Source organism: Podarcis filfolensis (genome assembly GCF_964270895.1).
Source record: "Podarcis filfolensis genome assembly, chromosome: 4".
Taxonomy (NCBI): domain Eukaryota; kingdom Metazoa; phylum Chordata; class Lepidosauria; order Squamata; family Lacertidae; genus Podarcis; species Podarcis filfolensis.
In genome coordinates, this window is record NC_139607.1 from 32981179 (window position 1) to 33001243 (window position 20065).

The 20065-nt window shown below is 43.9% G+C and overlaps 1 protein-coding gene across 2 annotated transcripts in view; it reads right to left on the reverse strand.

Moving 5' to 3' along the window:
• Positions 1-20065, reverse strand: part of OCA2 (OCA2 melanosomal transmembrane protein) — a 167703-nt gene that overhangs the window by 45983 nt on the left and 101655 nt on the right. For both annotated transcript variants that reach the window (XM_083610613.1, XM_083610612.1), the window contains exons 19-20: positions 9143-9270; positions 3928-3987 (exon numbers count right to left, since the gene is read on the reverse strand). In XM_083610613.1, coding sequence (XP_083466739.1) covers positions 3928-3987; positions 9143-9270 — 188 coding nt within the window. The remainder of the gene's footprint in view (positions 1-3927; positions 3988-9142; positions 9271-20065) is intronic.

Consider the following 20065-nt stretch of genomic DNA (forward strand, 5'->3'; position numbering starts at 1 on the left):
GAACACGGAAAGGGAGTGGTTTCCCTGTGTTCTTTCAGTCTGCGTGTTTGCTCTATGGAGAAAGGAGCAACATGGGCGAACTCTCGCCAGGCAGGAGATTTATAGCTATTGTGTTTTGCTAAGGAATAAAGACTTTAAGATAAGGAGAGCTGCGTGTCAGCCTGAGTTATTGCCACCACACGACAGAACGTTTCAAGCTTCTACTTCCGCTGTGTTTTACGCTCTGCTGAGTCAAAGGTCTTTGGGAAGGGTCAGAGGAGGCGCAGAGAAGTGTGCCGGACCCCTGGACGTAATTGACTCATTCGAACAGGTTATGGGGTATCAGCAATAAAGATAAGCAACGTTCGTGCGTGTGAGGAGGCTGCAGCCAAAGGCCAGCCGATGAGACGCTGGGAAAGTGAAACTGCAGGCAGAATCGGCTGAGGAGCAGCCAGAGGCCAGCTAAGGCGTAGCTGGTGCCAGCCAGGAGTTCGCTGGGAGGATCTGATCTATCGGACCGGGAGGTACCTGTAAGTAAGCTGGGCCCCCGGGGAGAGATGGCAGACAGCCAGGAGTCGTCAATCCCTTTTGATAAGGTGGACGGGAGCAAGCCCTGGGCCGAGAGAAGGCAGGCACTGAAGAAAGCAGTGGGAGCCAGGCCAGAGGGGGCTGAGAATAGCTCTGAGAAAGCACCAAGCCCAGGAGGGGCTGGAAGTCCAAGAGGGGCTGAGCAACGCCCAGAGGGGGCCAGATGCTGCACAGAAGCTGAGGAATGCCCAGAAGGCCCAGAGGGGGCTGGGACTGTGTTGGAGGGCTGCCGGAATGCCCCTACACGTGAGCTGCATGCTGCAGAGCGGCTGAGAGAAGAGAGGAGCTTTGCACCAGAGAATGGGGGTGCAAGCCATTCCAAGGGTCTTGAGAGTGCCCAGGCTGTTTGGCAGGAGCTGGAAGGGGTTTGCAGAGAAACCACAGAGCTGGAAGCCAAAAGCCATTTTCCCAACAGCAGAAAAGCCTCAAGGAGGAGGGCTGCTGAAAAGGTTGGGGGGGCAGAGAAGACCAAAGGCAAATTTGCAAAGTTTTCCACGGAGATGTTTTGTTTGCGGTTCTCCGGAGCACCTGCGCAGAAGCTGTCCACAGCGAGACAAAGGGCAGGAAAGTCCCAAGGACATTTCCCATGGGAACCAGGCGGGTTTCCATGGCAACAGGGGGAGCAGGCGTGAGAGCGTTTATCAGCTGACTGCTTCGATGGTGGTTTTGGACAACAACAACACCTGCAGGAAGGCAGTTGCTAAGGCAACAAAGAAGGACAACTCCAGAGGGGGGAGAGTCCTACGTTGGGTTGTTGACTCGGCTGCGAATGCCCATCTGGTCACAGCGCCACCTGATGGACAAATGTGGAACTACAAGGCTGTTTCCACTGAGAAAACAGTTAGATTTGCTACAGGTTCACAGGGCCGTGTAACCCATGTTTCTAACATGTTTGTCTCTTTTTTACAGGCTGAATTGAAGGTTTATGTTCTCCCTGAGTTAAAACATTGCCTGCTATCTGTACCGTGCCTTTTACAGGAGGGATATTCTGTGAGTTTTGAAAACAATGTTTGTACCATTTCCAGAGGTGGAGAGCAACTGGTACGTGTTGGGAAAAATCAGAACAATCTTTTTGTTCTGGAATCACCTCTAGAGGGAGGGGGGCACACTCATGTGTCGTGTGCTTGCGTGTGGCACAAGAGGATGTCACATGGGTCCTGTGAGGACGTCCAGATGTTATCAGAGTGCACCAAAGGTTGCAAGGTAAAAGAATGTGGTAAACCTTTGAATTGCAAGGCTTGCAGGAAAGCCAGAAACAAGGGATTTAGCCATCCCAGGGTAGAGAGAGTGACCACAAGGCCTTTTGAGCTTGTGCATGCAGACCTTATAGGTATGCCACAGCCAAGTCTGGGCAAGGCCAAGTGGCTGATGGTGCTGACAGATGATTATACTAGGAACGCATGGGCTTTCACGCTGAAAGCTAAGGAGGTAGCAGCGCAACTGATCAAAGATTGGGTTGCAGAGGTGGAACAGAGGTTCTCCACCAAGGTGCAAGGTTTCCAGTTTGACCGTGGTTCTGAGGTCACTGGGTCTGCTCTAAAGAGTTTCTTTCGCCAGAGGGGGATACGTCACAAGGTGACTTCGCCTCAGGAGAGTGGCGTGGCAGAGCTGAGGAGTAAGGCTCTGGTCCGAGCATCCGAGATCTTACTGGATGACTCTGGTTTGCCTCACAGTTTTTGGGGGGAGGCAGCAAAGACGGCCAATTTCACGATGAACAGGTGCTACAATGCAGTGGTAGGTGACACCCCATATTTCTTGCTCAACGGACAGAAGCCACAGGTGCATTTCTTCCGTTCGTTTGGTTGCAGGGCCATGGTGCCTGTACCAAAGTGTTTGCAGCAAGAGGGTGGTCCAAGGTACCAGGAAATGATCTTCTGTGGGTATGAACCCGCGACAAAGGGGTGGAGATTTGCATACCCAGAAGGTGATCAGACCAAGCTTCTGGTCAGCAAGCATGCTGAGTTCAAAGAGCAGCAGGGAAATAGGTCAAGGCGCAAAGTCAGCCATGACACTGTCTCAGATTGTCTGTCTGAATCCGAATCTGAGCAGGAGGGAGAGCCAGGTAATGATGATCTGGTCGATGATCAGGATCAGGACCAGGGGGAGGCGTCTCCACAGGTTGTGAAAGGAGTGTCCAAGAGTGAGCCCTCATCTCCTGTGCGCATAATGGAGAAAGCTCACAGACGTGTCAAGTCAGAGGGGGACTCTGATGAGGAAGACGCACAAGCTGGCCCCAGTGGGTCAGGAGAAGAACCCCAGTTTGTGCCCAGGCGGTCTTCACGGGCAACAAAGGGAATTCCACCTGAGAGGTTTCAGGTCACAAATGCGTGGGTTGGTTTCGCACAGTGCGAACCTGAGGGTTGTGAGGTTCAACAGGTGCCTAACAACGATGCCAGGAAGGGGCGGAAGGCAATGGGGAAGGTGGTGAACACTCAGAAGTCCCCTCAGAACGTGATTCGAGAGGGGGTGTTAATAGAGGCTCAGAACTTACAGGGTTAAGAGTTCTGAGTGATGACGCCTCACATTCTGAGGGCGGGCATAGAACACGGAAAGGGAGTGGTTTCCCTGTGTTCTTTCAGTCTGCGTGTTTGCTCTATGGAGAAAGGAGCAACATGGGCGAACTCTCGCCAGGCAGGAGATTTATAGCTATTGTGTTTTGCTAAGGAATAAAGACTTTAAGATAAGGAGAGCTGCGTGTCAGCCTGAGTTATTGCCACCACACGACAGAACGTTTCAAGCTTCTACTTCCGCTGTGTTTTACGCTCTGCTGAGTCAAAGGTCTTTGGGAAGGGTCAGAGGAGGCGCAGAGAAGTGTGCCGGACCCCTGGACGTAATTGACTCATTCGAACACCCACACCCCCTTGCAGCGGTGATCCCAGGGTTCCCCGTTAAAGGCGTCTTGAGGGGAGGCATTGGCCATACGCCGAGAGGTTGTCATTGCTCTCCCGTTGTGGCGAAACGGGGGGTGGGTTCTCTGCTTGAACATATGTTCTCCAGAGCTAGCCCAATCCCCACACATTCTGGATAACCCTGATGTCTCCCAGATCCCCAGCTGGGGACTGGGAAGGATAAATGCCCAATGCCTGAGCCAAGGTCTCCCTACATCTGAAACTTAATAAAGTTGTGGCCAATTTTAATCCCATAGCACGTTGTCTTGAGTCATTGTTCCGCTCGGGGGTTGCCTGCGGTTGGGAGAAATCCGCCTGTCCACGCTATGTAACACATAAAAGAGCCCAAGGCATCCTCTTTGTATCCCTGACATCAGAATGTACACTGTAGTTTAATAATATAAGACTTTGTATATATGCAACAAAGAGGTTTCTCCATTTCTGCACTGTAAGATGTTATTATAAATGGTACCTTTATTAATAAAGCTGTCTGTTCTCCAATGTATTCTATTAAATGAAGGTGAGCCAAAGCCTAGATGTGGGGAGGAAAAATCAACAGTTATAAAATGCACACTTTAAATGTTTGTGTAAAATAGCCCTTAGTACAGAGTTGTATTGCTGTTTTGGTGGCTCACTCCTTCCTTCAAAACAGATATTCTACCAATAAGCAAGGCAATATTTGATCCTCTAACTTTTATTACAATTCTTACCAAGAGAAGTTGGTTCAATTAAACTTTCATCGAACAAACTTCTCAATGTAAGAATTATACTAAAAGTTGGTTACTTAATTATTAAGTTAACTATCAATTATTAATGTAATTATTAAAGCTATAACTTTGCCTGTTTTGTCCCTCACAAAATAACTGCGATGGTCCACATTTACCTTGTCCCTTAACTGAGCCAGAATGCAACCAATAAGCTTTTCAGTTTAGCCAAAATAGGGTCCTATTCTAGCAGCTTAAGAGGAATCCATGAGGCACTATACCACACCTTATAGGCACTGACCTTCAATTGCACTCAACCAGTAGCAGTTGGCAGGTGCTGGCAATAGGCAAATGTTATGGGTAACGGACTCAGGTTCTGCAGGACCAGGGAGAGCTCCCCAGAGAGGCTGAAAGTTCTGGGGTTCTCCTCCCAGTTTCAGAGTTAGTTATCTCGTCAACAACTTCAGAGAAGTTTTCAGAGTTCTGGCTCAGTTTCCAGATCTAGTAAACAGAAAGGCCATAGAGCCTTCAGGACAAATAGCCCTGGCTTGGGGCCATCAGCATATGAAGTTTCACTAACAAAAGGATGGGCTTGGTCATATTAAATCAAGTTAAACGTGCACTTAAGAGCCCCTGAATAATGGGGGGCTCCTGCCTTTCTTTTGTTTTCCTCTCTTTGGGCAGGTCCACCTCAGTATGGGCAAAATTCACAGCAAGAACTTGGAAGCTGCAGCTATGATTATGTGATGAAGTTGTTGATTTGGCATAACCCAGGAAGTTAGAAACTCTAGAACAGCAAAAAACAAATTGTTACCTACATTGCTATATATCAGCCTAAAATGTAGCATAACTAGCAGCGTTGAAAAGATTAGTACTCCTAGCAGAAAATACACTGATTTGTACTTGTTGCTCTGGAAACCACATTTAATCAAAAGGCAATAATGCAGACATTCTATTCCCATTTGAAGCAATACTTCAAAGTTTAAGAATCACATCTCTTCTTCTAGGAACACTGTTTGAAATCTAATCACTGGGGAGTCGCGTAAAGTTCCACCTTTGAAAATAACCCAGGCAGTCCCACCTGACCAAATCCATTCATATACCAGGAAGAACCATGAGCAGATTTGTATTCCTACCCAAGGACTCTGGGAAATTATGTTCTTTCCTATTTTTTTATTTATTAGTTGGCTTTTAGGGGGCTTTCCCCCATTTCTTGTTAATATAGTTTGGTGGGAGGGTTCCCACTCCTTGCTAAAACTAATAAGAACATGGATTTCCAGGATAGAGATCGTTATAATGTCTTCATGTGGTCTGTAGTTTTTAGGAGATACTCCTAAAGATGACCTGCATTCTAAAGTAAATTTCTGGGACCTCTACATAGCCCTTTCTGTTCCAGTATTTTCGTTGTGCACAAGTGGTTTCAGACATCATAGTTGTTTCAAGTAATCCCAGTTGTGTAGCTCAGGAGTTGTGCAAAAGCCTTAGGTTCAAAGCTTTCACATCTGTAAAGGTAGCTAGTGGTCTGTAGCAAAAAAGTATATAGCCAGTTACTTTCTTAGAATTAGTATTTGAAATGCAGACGCTCACAAATCTCAAATATCATTCTCTTCTAAACAAAAGAACTTTCCACATCCCTCAAGACAGCTCCATCAACTTGAAACATTCTATTACCGACTCTTCTTTCATCCTAAGTCAGAACGTTCTTTACCATTATTTGATATCTCAGGCACCCAAACAATGGTGTTTTGAATGTTTGTTTGTTTTTTAAGAGGGTTGTCCATTTTGAATACACTGCTGTGAATCTGCACCCAGTGTTTCCAGGCAGCCCTGTATCGGGAAGTTTTTAACACCTGGTGTTTTTATTATGTTTTTAGATATGCTGTAAGCTGCCCAGAGTAGCTAAAGAAACCCAGACAGATGGATGGGTCATCATCATCATCAGGTATCCAATGGGAATTAACATGGATGCTCTTTCCAGCTGTTGCCTATGTTGGAAATAACAGCGGAATCACGCTTTAGATTTTATATGGCAGACTGGGTTTACAGATGTTTCTATGACACATGTAGCTCGAACCTGTTGAACTTTCTTTCTCTGTTTCACTGTTAGGTCAAGGGCTGAATACTCAGTGAGGAATTGCATTGAAAACACCACCAGCCACAACTGAGTGCCATAAGCAGTCAGACCTACAGAGAATGTCTGCCCCCCCAAAAAAAAACCAGCTAAAAGCTATTAGTGTGGCTTAGCTGGTAATATAGACTCTCAAGGTTCCATCTTCAAAATTCCTAGATAAAAATTAGGGTTGGAGGTCATATCGACATTCAAGGATGATTCAAGAACAATGGATGAAAGCACTCTGAATTGGCTTTCTCATGCTGTCACACCCCTGCAAGAATAAGATGCAGTAGCATCTCTCTAGTCTTTTATCTTTGGATGGGGTGGGGTGCAGCTGAATTTGTTTTTATATATCTCACTCTTACTTGTCAATTTTAGGTTGTTGTATACTTGTCTTTATACTAGTTTTTCGAGTTCGTTTTTGTAAGTCACTTTGAGTTTCATTTCAAAACACTGGATTGGGTCCTGAATAAGATTTCTGGGGGAAGCACACAGCCCTAATACACTCCATCTGCTGGAGTTGTATAGACACACATACTGATTCCATCTTCTTGAACCAGCTTGTTTCTCAAGGATAGATTAGAACACTGCAAGGAAAATACCGAATTCGCAGCCCTGTGCTGCTCTCCTAACGCCAGTCTAGGTACTCAATGACTCTTAAAGGTGAGAATCAGCAGAGTGGTTAACAGCTCCCCCTGAAAAATGCTTCCCCCTTGCAGTTTTTAATTTTTTTCCCATTAGAAACATAGGAATGGAACACTGGCAAGCACAGGAAAAGTTTCTATTTCTACTAAACATCTATAGCCAATGCCCTGTGTTGTCTCTGAGCTCTGTTTCTCAAGCTGGCTATATGATTTGTGCAAATAATATTTACTGAAACTGGTAAATCTACTGTGAAGAAATTGCTCTTTCAAGCCTGAACAGACATTATGATCGTCTTGCAGTCTTTCTAACTTAGGTTGATGACACTAAAGGGTATAGACTCCTTTTAAGGGTCACCATCCTTTTATCAGGAGACAGTGATATGCTGCAAACTCCTTTATGCTGCAACTGGATGTGTGGTCTTCAGAATGACATCTGCAGCTGCGGCCAATTCAGACTTCTCTAGTCACTTCAGTGGAGATGACAGTTCCATATGCACAACAAATATGGAGTTAGCCCTTCTTTTTCAATAAGGAATCTTGCATATGTTTTGTGTGTACATCAGAGCTACTACACTTGCTAAGGACACACACACACACACACACACACACACACACAAGGTATGCACTGAGCACAGTTCTATTCAGGCCCCGTTTCAGCATTGGGGAAACAAAATGGTCCCTTCGTCCATGCATCTATATAGTAGAAACATGAGTGAACATGACACATAGGCCCTGGATAACAAACAGCTGAGGTCACTTGGAAAAGATATAGCCTCTGTCTCAGTTCTGTCCTAACTATCCTCCTCTACTTTCTCCATGAAAACAGTGCACTGTGGTTAAGCAAACATGTTGCAGTAAAGCACATGCTGGCACTCAATGACAAGGATTCTGGTGTTTGTACAATGTGTCCCTCCATACACCTTCCTCCCTTCCTGAAAGGTATTCACATGATTTCTCTCTTTCTATCAGGTTCTTAAAACCCAGATTCTATGGCACCAAGAAAGAGAACAAAGATAAATATGCAGGTGAAGGCTTCCTTATTTCTCAGTGGCTTCCACTGAATTCAAAGTCAATGGGATGCAATCTGGCACACAGGTGGCAGAGGGAGAAAACCTATCCCAGACAGTTGATTTACCAGAAGCAAAGAAAGCCTTAGCCCTACCTTAGTGGATCCCTGACCAGGGGCGGAGGAAGGGGGTGCAGTGGGGGGGCCGCCCCAGTGTCACCATTGAGGGGGGTGACAATATGGTGGGCAGCACTCATCGCGGGGCCTGCAGCGCGCCTGAGCCATGTGTCTCTCCTGGGAGTGACGTGGTGGCTTGGGCGCCTGCAGGCTCCATGCTGCCCGAAATGGTTCGCCCACCACCTCCCCCTCAGCTGTAGGGCAGCTGAGTGGGAGGAGGCAGGCAGACTCCTTGGAGGCCACACGGAGCGTCCCGCCCTGCCCCTCGGGCAGCTGGCCCCACCCCTGGGCGCAGGGCATGCACACCACACCAGGTTCCCAATCGGCTTGCTCTGCCACTGTCCCTGACCGAACCCGTTTACTCTCTACAGTATAATTAAATGGCTGGTTTTTAACTTCTGGTGAAGAATGAGGCACCGGCGCATGGTAATCTGCGATATACAAACCCTCTGCCCACACATGTTCCACTTGTGATAACAATGGGCATTTAAGTAGCATATACAATGGAATCTAGAAACTCATGTTAACAAAAGAGACCTATAGCATTCATGTCTCTGTCATTTCAAAGCAATGGATTCATCAAAAGCAGCAAAAGCAAAGCCTTGGCCTTGCTTTACCATGTCACTGACTTCATCCGATTACTTTCTGCAGTGCAAAGAAATGGTTGCCGTTCCCTTCTGAGGAATAGTAAGGGTAACATTGCGAGGGTGGTCAAAGCTTTCTTTTTCACTCCTGGGCTAAAAGGTAACAGTGAAGGCTACACTGACTGGGGCCCAATGGATGGGTACACGAGACTTCCTTCCAGGCATATTCCGCTTGTCACAATAATAGGCACTGAAGTTGCATATACAATGAAATCTAGAATCTCATCTTAACAAGAGTGCTGTAGCATACACGCCTCTTCAATTTCAAAGGAATGGCCTATTGCAATCTCCTCTCCTGTGTGAGCGTGCAAAGATCTCCTAACACACTATTATTCTACCATCGACTTCAAGGCATCAAAACTTACAGGGATTGGGGGGGGGCGTAACTCTTCTTCTTACCTCCATTAAAACAAACAGTGCTGCAAAGAAAAGGAGTGTTGCCCATTCCACTCTACTCAGAATCATCTCAAAATCCTGAATGTTGGCTAACACGAGAAGCCATATTGCTCCCAGCATAGCAATCCACCCTGCATAAAAGGAGGGGAAAAACAGCATGAATACAGCCTTATCAACTTTCAACCATTTACCTGAATTTCTTCAAGACAGGCAGTTCTTAATTTTCTTTGTAGGTGTATTAAAGCATGTTTATGTTGTGCAATAACACATACTCAGAAGCAGTTTGCTACAATTTTTTGGGTTAATTGTCAGGGCTCTTTCACATCTAGCAATAATTCAGCAAATGGAATTTCTCCCGTCTCTGCATCTCCATACTAATCCTGTTGAATATCTGCCTATTGGAGGCAAAGGAGCCAGGAAACTGGCCGCAATCTTAAACTCACCCTAGTCTTGTATTTAACCCAATATCCAATGTCTCTGGCTGTGAACCAAAAGCGAACACCTATGAAGGCTGCACTTGAATAAAGAGGTTCATATTTGACTATAACTATGATTCTCCAGCTGGCAGAGCCAACAGATTGACTTGGTGTATTCTGCATCTACAAAGGCAGCACAGGGATCTATTCAGCAGTGCCAGTCAACAGTAAGACTTCCATCAACAGAACAGTGGAGCAGAAGCTGTTGTCAGTAATTTCTCCTCCCACCTCCAGCCTCCTATGCTCCCCTAAATCTGTTCTGGAGACCCTCCAGGTCAGATATATAGGGGTGGAGCTACAGGTGGGAGGGGAAATGGATGAAAATGGCTTCCCTCCCCAATTCACGGGCGGAAGCCTTACCATCCGCTAAGCAACACCATTCGATCCAATCCCCTATCTTTCAGAAATCTTTCACAAATATAGTTTCCAGCTGCTCTGAAGCCCCTGAAGGAAGCTCTACAATAAGACAGCTGCCTTTAATATACAGCACTAACTTCATTTGATAATTGCAAGTTTACACCCAGCTGGATATAAAAGCGAAAGGCAATATATATACATCGCACAATTTGTGTTGCCCATTTAAAACTGTGCTGTCTTCAGTTTCTGGGGAAAACACAACATTTCCTTGTCATAAATATCCCATCCTGAGGAGAGTAAGGGGAGCATTCATAGTCCTTTGGGATTGCTCCTACACAGACCAGTTACCAAGCGGATTCTACCACATGCTGGAAAACATTGTGGTAGTGCATGCCACTCTGTGGCTGTTGCCAGTATTCATTTTTATAGAACTGGTATATAAGTTTCTGTGACAGTTTCCAATGAGTGTCAAGAAAAGAGGAATTCTAGCAACATTTATTATGTTATGCTTTATGTGGAATTCTGAAATACTTCCTACACAGGGGGTTTACATATACTGTGCAGTCTCAGAGGAAATAAATAGGTAACAGAAATAGCAAGTGTGCTTTTGAGACTTTTGTATTTTTAATATATTGTGGTTTTCTTACCCAGAAAAAAATAAGGTTTCTGAAGATATCAGTGTCAATGCTGAATTTATGAAGGAAAATGTCTAAACAAGGACTGTGCAAGCAAGAAACAACAAAATTCAAATAAAGGGTAAACAAAAGATTGTGGGAACAGCTGCAGTCTTTCAAGATGACTAATAATAAAAGGCTGCCTCCTTTAATATGATGGCTCTTGGTTGGCTCATATGAAAAGGTCCAGGGGGGGTCTGAAATAGTTAGAAAGCTTTACAACTTGAAATGAATTATTTTTTGTGGAAACTATCAAATATGCGCTCATGGTGCCACCTGTTAAAATCCTAAATGACATTTGTAGCAAAGTAAAGCTTGTGAAATATACTTCGTATACCACTAAGCACACATAGCTGGAAAATAATGAGATTATTAGGAGGGATAACCGGAATGCAAAAAATAGTGCAACTGATCATTTGGGGCAGCGATATTTTAGAAGTGCCAGTGAACTGGTATTCAAATTAAGAGATGCACTCCAGAATCCTCTGCGATGTCACAGAGCAGGCATCCCCAAACTTGGCCCTCCAGCTGTTTTGGGACTACAACTCCCATCATCCCTAGCTAACAGGACCAGTGGTCAGGGATGATGGGAATTGTAGTCCCAAAACAGCTGGAGGGCTGAGTTTGGGGATGCCTGTCACAGAGGATACTAGAGCAAAATTATTCATTCAAACACACCAGAAGTTTTGTCCAAGCATCCCCTATGACATTTCTAGGTAAGGAGAACAGTTGAAACCTGAATGTCATGGTGCTATCAGAATTGGTCCTGGTTGTCAGTAAGGCACCAATTTTTTTTCCTTTTAGTGCAACCTGGCAATGTGGACAAGCTTATTGGAACTGCCTCCTCTCCAGAATACTCTCTTAAAAGATTTTTGTTTCGGACAAGCCTATCCAGAAACATAGGTGTTGATGCATTTTTATCTTTTTTATAGTTTCTTTTAATTATCTTTTAAATGTTTTAATTGGTGTTTTTTTACTGTTTTGTTGATGGTCTTAATATTTATTGTAAACTGCATAGAGGTTTTATTACAATCGAGTGGTATATAAATTTTGTTAAAACAAATACATCTTTCCTGGGTATTAAAAAGAAAGAAAGAAAATTGGACACATAGGTCCACCTGCATTGTGATGTTCTTGATTTCACCATTCTATACATGTTAATAGTGGATAGCTGACTTACTTAATATTAATTTTATTTAGAATTTTCATTTTATTTAAAAGTACTGTATTCATAAACTGCTTTGTAAAACAAAACAAAAACAAAAAAACCCTAAGCAATGTACATAAGATTGTGTACAGCAATCCTGTTCTGTTGATCAAAAGAGGGTACAAAAGACACCTGGGGAGGAGGTAGGGAATCCATTATCACACACACACACCGCATCTCCTCCAATCAAAATATGAAGTGTGTCCTCATTTTACAGTGGTACCTCTGGTTACGTAATTAATTCGTTCCAGAGGTCCGTTCTTAACCTGAAACTGTTCTTAACCTGAAACACCACTTTAGCTAATAGGGCTCCCACTGCCACCGTGCCGCCGCCACACGATTTCTGTTCTCATCCTGAAGCAAAGTTCTTAACCTGAAGCACTATTTCTGGGTTAGCGGAGTCTGTAACCTGAAGCGTCTGTAACCTGAAGCATATGTAACCCGAGGTACCACTGTATTTATACTCTGCTCTTCCTCTGAGGAGCTCAGAACAGTTTTACACACAGTTCCCAGGCAGTCTCCCACCCCACTTCCATGGTCCAGATTTACTCTGCTTCATCAGTAGAAACGCTGTGCATGCCTTCAGACCCTTCTCTGAGTTGCACATGCCATTAACCCAAGGGCAGGTTTACTTCAACATTGTACAGGGCTCAATGGGAAAACATTCAGTGGATAGGTTCAGTGCACTGAAATCACTTTCGCTCCTAGGTCAGACTGAATAGTGACTTGATTTGGGATGTTTATTTGGTGTGCTTCTTCCCCCCCCCCCTTCAAGTCTTCTCATACAGTGTGTGACCTGGGTGCTCTCTGTCAGGGCTGAGCCAGGAGTTTCACCAGGATATCAGAATGGAGCAAAGAAGACAAACATTGGGACTGGAGGCACAATACACACACCACCAGTGGCGGATTTACGTATAAGCTAAACAAACTATAGCTTAGGGCCCCACTCTCTGGGGAGCCCCAATAAAAATTAAAGGAAGGAAAAAAACTGGATTTACATTTCCAGAATACAGTGGTACCTCTGGTTGTGAACGGGATCCGTTCTGGAGCCCCGTTCGCAACATGAGCAGAATGCAACCCATGTCTGCGCATGCGCGGGTTGCGATTTGCCGCTTCTGCACATGCATGTGACATCATTTTGAGCATCTGTGCATGCACGAGCGGCAAAACCCGGAAGTAACCCTTTCCAGTACTTCCGGGTCGCCACGGGATGCAACCTGAAAACGCTCAACCTGAAGCAAACGCAACACAAGGTATGACTGTATAAGATAAAAATAAAATAAAATAAAACCTACATACAGCAACAGTGTTTTGTGTTGTGTAGGCTTCTATGATGTAAGTAATGAGGCCCACCTGCTAGCCTGCTCCCTAAAATATCACTGGTTTGCTCATTTCCATATATAGGGTGCCTACATTCTGCTAGTTGCATGGCAATATGTGCAAATGGCTTTTGATACCTATTAGGTCCATAAATTACCATATAGCATATATTCAACACAAAAAGCAGTGACAATTTGTTGTTGACAAAGAACAGCTGAACATATAAAAGGCCCCATTACCTTCAGTAGCTTAGGGCCTTATGAAACCTAAATCTGGCCCTGCACATACACCACACCACCTGCTCTTACAACGGGGTACAAACTCACTGCCTGCTTTATATGTGACTAGGGTAGACTCCCACCCAGAGAAGATGCAGAGCCATCTTTGGTGAGATGGGACCCAGCATCTTCAGTGCACTCTCTCTTTGATGGCTCAGCTTCTCAGACGGATGCATGGAAGTAAACAACCCATCCTAGTGATTTCTGACAACTACTAGAGCTGATTTATGACTGTCTCTTTCTGGCCAGAATCTTCATCCATGATACCCAATAACAAACATGGGCGCATTGCTTATAAAATATTTGGGCCTTCATGCATTTCTTTAAACTCCCCTTTTTAATGATGCCAGAAACTTTCTGTTTAAACCAAGCATGCCTGCATCTTCAGAAACCACTGCAGTTTTAAACACAAATGTTCTGTCCAAGGTGATTTTTTTAAAAAAGATGCTTAGGTAATGGATCGATAATAAAAAGGAGGATTGTGCCAGCCTGTATTCCGCCGCCCCCTCCAAAATGTTTGGCAAGTGGTTTGAAATAAATTATTTAAAGTTGGGGAAGCTACTATAGGGGAAATCTTCATCAAATATTCTGTAAAAGCTTGTAGCAATTCTGCCTGTTTGACATGGGTTAAAGAAGGTTAGAGCTTTCTTGCCAAAGAGAAAAAAATCCCCCAGGTTCATTCAGTATTCATATCCTATTTCCATATACAGCATTATGTAAAAAGTGATATAGTCTCTTTAATCTTTTACAGAGTATAAGGCTTTCTTCCATGCTATCCAGGGGTATAATAATAGTCATCCCCTCCAACAGAAGCAAATGTATAGGCTTTGTCTGCGAAATAACTTTTCACAAGGCACTAAACTCTCGATGGTACGTGAATTGATTGCTGCTAATACTCCTTTCGGAATCATCCTTCTTGCTCATGCCTCCCCATGGAACTTGGAGCCAATTAGAGGGCTGGTCACAAACTTATTTAGTAAATATATTTAGACTGGTTTTCGGAGGCGCCAGTGAGGTGTAGAACACAGTGTAATGATAGTTAACCCTGCTCCATCGTGACTGCCATTTTTGCCTCATTGTGCTTGCAATAATGAGCACTTCACTGGAAATGGTAATTGCTTCTGCTTGCGAGCACAGTGATGGTATTAAGTGCACGGGGCTTAATACGGTTCTAAAGCTCATATTGGTACACAGCAGATCTTTTGAGCAAACTCATGAAGAGTTCCAGTGAGAACAAGAACTTAGGGCAGAACTACGGTACTCGTTACAACAAGCAGAGGCCTGTCACTGTAAACAGCCTCACAATGACTTCTCTCCTTCACATTTGTAATGGGTATCTGATGGATCTCATGTCCTGGCATCATTAACTGAGCTTTTCCTCAGCCCCACCATTGTGTGAATGCTTCAAGTCAGCAGGATATAAGGTTAAGTGACTGCTGGACTAGATGTTCCAAGGATATTGGGACAGCATGATTTCCCCTTACATTTGCCCTATGACTCAGACTGAGGTCCTGATTTATGTATTATTTGTGTGATGTGGGAGCCACTGTTCTATAGCTTCTTTCCTTGCTATACTTTGGCCAAGTCTAAAGGGAAACAACCAGATGGCTTGGCCAGCTGCCACAATTAGTCCCCATGCCGCCATTGATCACCCAAAGATTCTGTAGGCCTCAGCACAGTAACCTAATGATCTGGAAATGCCCAGTGTTGCATTTGCATCCTTCGTTTGCCAGCACAAGCACACAGAGATAGGTCGAAGTCTCAAAATCATTCATATAATTGGGCAGTTACTTTGTGGCTCACTCGAGCAACATTTTGTACTTTCCCCTGAATGAAAACAAATCCTGTTTTCATGCCATGTGATAAGAGAAAGCTGTTCTTTTGAGCACTGGGGAATTTCTTTGTTTACTTTCTAAAATCAATTATTTCACGTAATTTCATTTTTACAGTCTCAACACTTCTCAATCAACTTATCGCATGAAAAAGGTAATGAGAAAACCAGTTATAATGTAGAACATAAAAGATTAAAAAGCAAAAAAGAGAGAGAGAAGAAAATCTACCTCAACAGATTGCCTGGTAGGTCTGTTTCCATTTCACCAGTATGGTACCTTTTTCTTATTTTTTTATACATAGATGATCTTGTTCTTTGAAGATTCTTGCTAGGGAATTTTGTTGTTGTTGTTGTGTTGTTGTTGACTGGGGAGGAGAGGGGTAAAACTCCCCTTTCTATGTGCTGTGTACCTGATGAAAATTGCCTCCCATATGTGTTATTAATTTTATGTACATATAAAAACTGAGATGGTTGCCAATGACACATTTAGCATCATGTCCAGTTTGAGCCTAATTCATCACAGATTGGATTTCTGCACTCAGCTGAGCCTGAACATGTTAGAGCAAGTGCAACAAAATCTGATCCAGCCTGAGTTTGCCATGTGGAGACAGCAGTCACAACATTGGCTCAGCCTGTGGCAGTACAACAAAACCTCACATAGCTCAGGGAGTAAGAGGGCAACATGAATGCTCTGGCTGTCACTCCCACCCACACAACCCTGCCACCTTCCTCTTAGACCAGATGGTAATGACCAGATCAGCTGCCACATTAACTCTACTGTATATTTAGCAATATGGTTCATCTAGACTTAATTGCTCCCATTCCAGTTCCAGAGAACACAATTCTGCTACATGAAGCTCTAAACCAGAGGCCTGGTTTATATCAAAGAATTGTGTAACATGCAGGTTCAAATCACAACCTTAATGGTCTTGTCATGTTTTTGTGTGTGCGCGCGCGCATACACACAATTAAGTCATCAAAGTTGTGGTTTGAATCTGCCAGAAGGCAGAAAATGAGAATGATAGCAATATTTTTACTCTGCACAGGTGCTTTAAAAAGGAGAAAGATGCTCCCTCATTTCCATGATCTGTTTCAGTCTTACAATCTAGGCAAGGGAAGCAGATCAGCTGAGCCAGGAAGTTTCTTCATTTATTTATTTTTACAACTGAAGAGCTGAACGGCAGCGGAGCTGTCCAGCAGCACCAACTGGATTATCAAGTCAGAAGCCTACACAGCCAAGGCCCAAAGAGAAGGGATGCTGTCCAGGAGGTTACTAGAACTAGAAACCAGGACCTGATTATAGCACCAGCAGCTTCCAAGTCACAATGGCCAGGTTTTGAAATCAGTCTGGCTGCCACACCATCCTTGTGCCTTAGTGAGATCTTGATTCTCACCAAACTTAAGATGACAACAACAAGAAGAAGAAGAACTGCACCCCGCCCATCTGGCTGGGTTTCTCCAGCCTCCTTCCAAGAAGGACTCTGAAATAGGATGGATGATGCTGCGAAGTTATCATGCCACCAATCTTCAGCTCAGACTTGTTTCCATTTGAGGATGGGCCATAGTTCAGCAGTGGAGGATCTACTCTGCATGTAGAAGGTCCCAAGTTCAGGTTTTATTTAGTAGAAGGCAGTTCCCTATATTCCTATCTCTACTATTGAGCTGTAAGGGGTAGCAAAACTAGGGAGAAGAGTTTAGTCAGGAGGCATCAGGCGCCCTCCTTCTGCAAGTCTCCTGAGTGGGGTCATCATGGATTGTGGTCCCAGGTTCTCCACCAGGGTACCCTGACACTACCCAGTCCCCATCCATGATAAGGCTTGCAGTGAGGTCCTGGGTCCTCCATTTGATTTTTGTTCTGTTCCTAACACCCTGTGTTATGCAGGGGGAGGGTAGGCACCAAACCTGATTCTTCCACCTTTTTCAGGGAACCTGGAAAAAAATGTGGAAAGTGCTGCAGGATTTCTCCCCACAGCAAGGAGAGGAGATGGTGAGCAGTTGTCCCCAATCACCTATGTGCTGCTTCTGGTGAGAATTCACAGCCACAAGCAGATTTTTTATTATAATAATAATAAACAGTATACTCCTACTCTATCTTACAAGCAACTCAATGCAAGTAACAAACAGTATCACAAAATATGGATTCCAGCAAGGAGCTAATTTTAAGCAAGACAAGCACTGCTACAGCTCTCGCTACACCACATTTTAAAACTTCAGAAGTAATTTCAGTTTGAGCGTATGAGACCCCCCAGAGTAATGTAAACATTTTATCACTGCTAGACAGTACTCCAGGCAAGGGTCACACATGGCTACTCAGCTACCAGCCTGTTATGTTCATTCATTTAACCATGGAAGTCACTGCTAAAGCCAGCAATCCTGCATGACTACCTAAGCATCAAGGGACAGAGAAATAAAGAGGAATTACATGTGCAAATCCTGCCACTTCCTCAGGTGTCATTTGTTTGTGTTTTAAGATGCAATTTCCCTGGCAATTTACATAATGCATTTCAATGTCATTTGTTTAAGGAACTGGGAGTGCTGCCTGAGGGGGTTCTGTTGCTGCCCTTTGCAATTAGGGTGGTTAATTTCTCTGGTGTATCCCCCCCCCGAAATTCTTACATATTATGCAAATTAGTCGATAAATATACCAATCGGTTTACAGAAAGGAATAACAATAAAACAGGGGGCCTTCTAATCAGAGTGGTGCAATGCAATTCTAGTTGAATGCTATGGCAATAATACATTTTGCTGAAGAATTGGATGTCAGATTAAGTAAAATAAAGACATATTGCAGTGCTGAAGGCACATATTTAAAATGCAACCCAAATAAGAAAGGTTCCAATGGCAGTTTATAAACACGTGCTTATGTACATCAGTGGTAGTCAACATGTTCACAAAGAGCAAAGAATTCTCAAACAGCAAATTCCTCAAGAATTCCTACTTTTCCACCATCATTCATGTCATTCTACCACCTGAATGTCAAGTCCACAATTCTGAGACTGTAATTTTTTAAGAGTAAACCCTATTTAACACAGTGGGGCTTACTTCTGAGTAAACACGCCTAGAGTTGCATTGACACTGTCTTCCAGCACAACCCATATAATAGGTTAAAAAATGCCTTTCTGTTTCCACTGTCAATAAGTTTAGATGTGCACGCCCATCACTTAATTTCTGTACACGATGATTTGCATGTGCAAAACCTCCAGCTCAAACCACCACAGATCAAACACTATAGAAATAACTTTCTTATCACTACAAGTTATATCAGACAAACTGCTTTTAAACCGTGAAGACCACACATTTAGTTGTATGCCATCTGAGATGAAAAGATTTCTAATGATGTGTATGAGTTATGGTTCAGACCTAAAATTACACTTCAAATGCCAAAGATAAAATGACTGTAGGCGGTTTGCAAGCTGGAAGGGATATGTGTTAACATGTCACTTTCAGTAACCCAGCACCAGCCAAATAAAATGAGAAACTGGGACAATCCATATGATCTAGATTCGGTCCGCACAACGCAGCAAGCTACGAGTAGCTTGTCAGACATAACAAGTCATTCACATCCTCCTTATTTTTACAGTCAAAGACAGGCAGAAATCTCAGCAGGTCTTATCAAGCCCCAGTGGACTGCATTTAGCATGATGGGTGACAAATTGTGCTGACCAGATCTAGTGGCACCAGAAGCAATACTCTCATGTCACTGCACAGCTGGTTCAGACTTAACACCAGATAGCCATTAATGAACACCCAGAATGCTGTGAGATATTTTCACAGGGAATACTCACCATGTTAATCAACCATTTGGGAGGGAGATGCACCTTAACTAAGCTATTATAGCCTCCCATCCAGTTCTCTGCTACGTCAACATCCATCAGTACTATGAGAGACTTCTATGATGAGCCTACCCAATAGTGACCTTTCTATCTGTGGCTTCCATTTTCAAAATACAAAGCTCCATTTTAGGAGACAACCTAACAGGAAAGATCAATGAGGATTTCGGTTCTTCTCTGGTTTGGATTTCAGGGCCGTGACATCTGATTTTATATTTGAAGCAAACATTTATAAACAGCTGAGATTCAGATTTCCGAGCTAGGAAATGTGAAATTCAGCAACTGAAATAGCCCAACTTAGCACACAGAAACCAGAAATCTGTATGGATTTCAAAAAGGAATGTCATGAACCTTAGGGTATGTGTCCACCCCCACCCCACCCCAAGCTGTGCTTGTTTAAGAATGTCCAGGGCACCTGCCAAAATAGTGAGAAATAGGCCTTTCCAACAGATCAAACTGCAGAACATGCTTAGACTGTTTTACCCTTGTGCAACAGCACCCAGTGGTTTAACAAGAGCATTGAGCGAGGCAACTCAAAGGCCTACAACATTCTCACAGGCTTGATTACCTACTTGACAGAGCAAAAATGACCATTCTGTTAGAGCAGGGGTGAGGAACCTTCTTCAGCCTGAATATCACATTCCCTTCTGGGCTATCTGCCAAGGGGCATGTGGCAGCGGTGGGTAGGTTCTACAGACCAAATTGGGTGGAGAAACAAATGTATGTTTTAACTTTATATGTTTTACCTTTAAATGTATGTTTTACCTTTATATGCCAGGTCAATGATTCATAAGACCACTGCCATCCATGACTTGATCATGGATGGAGGACTTGACCTGGCATGTGTAACAGAGACTTGGTTGGATGAAGCAGATGGGCCTGTCCTTGCCGCCGCTTGTCCACCAGGTTTCTCTTACGCACAGCAACCCAGGTCATGTGTGCAGTGATTTTTA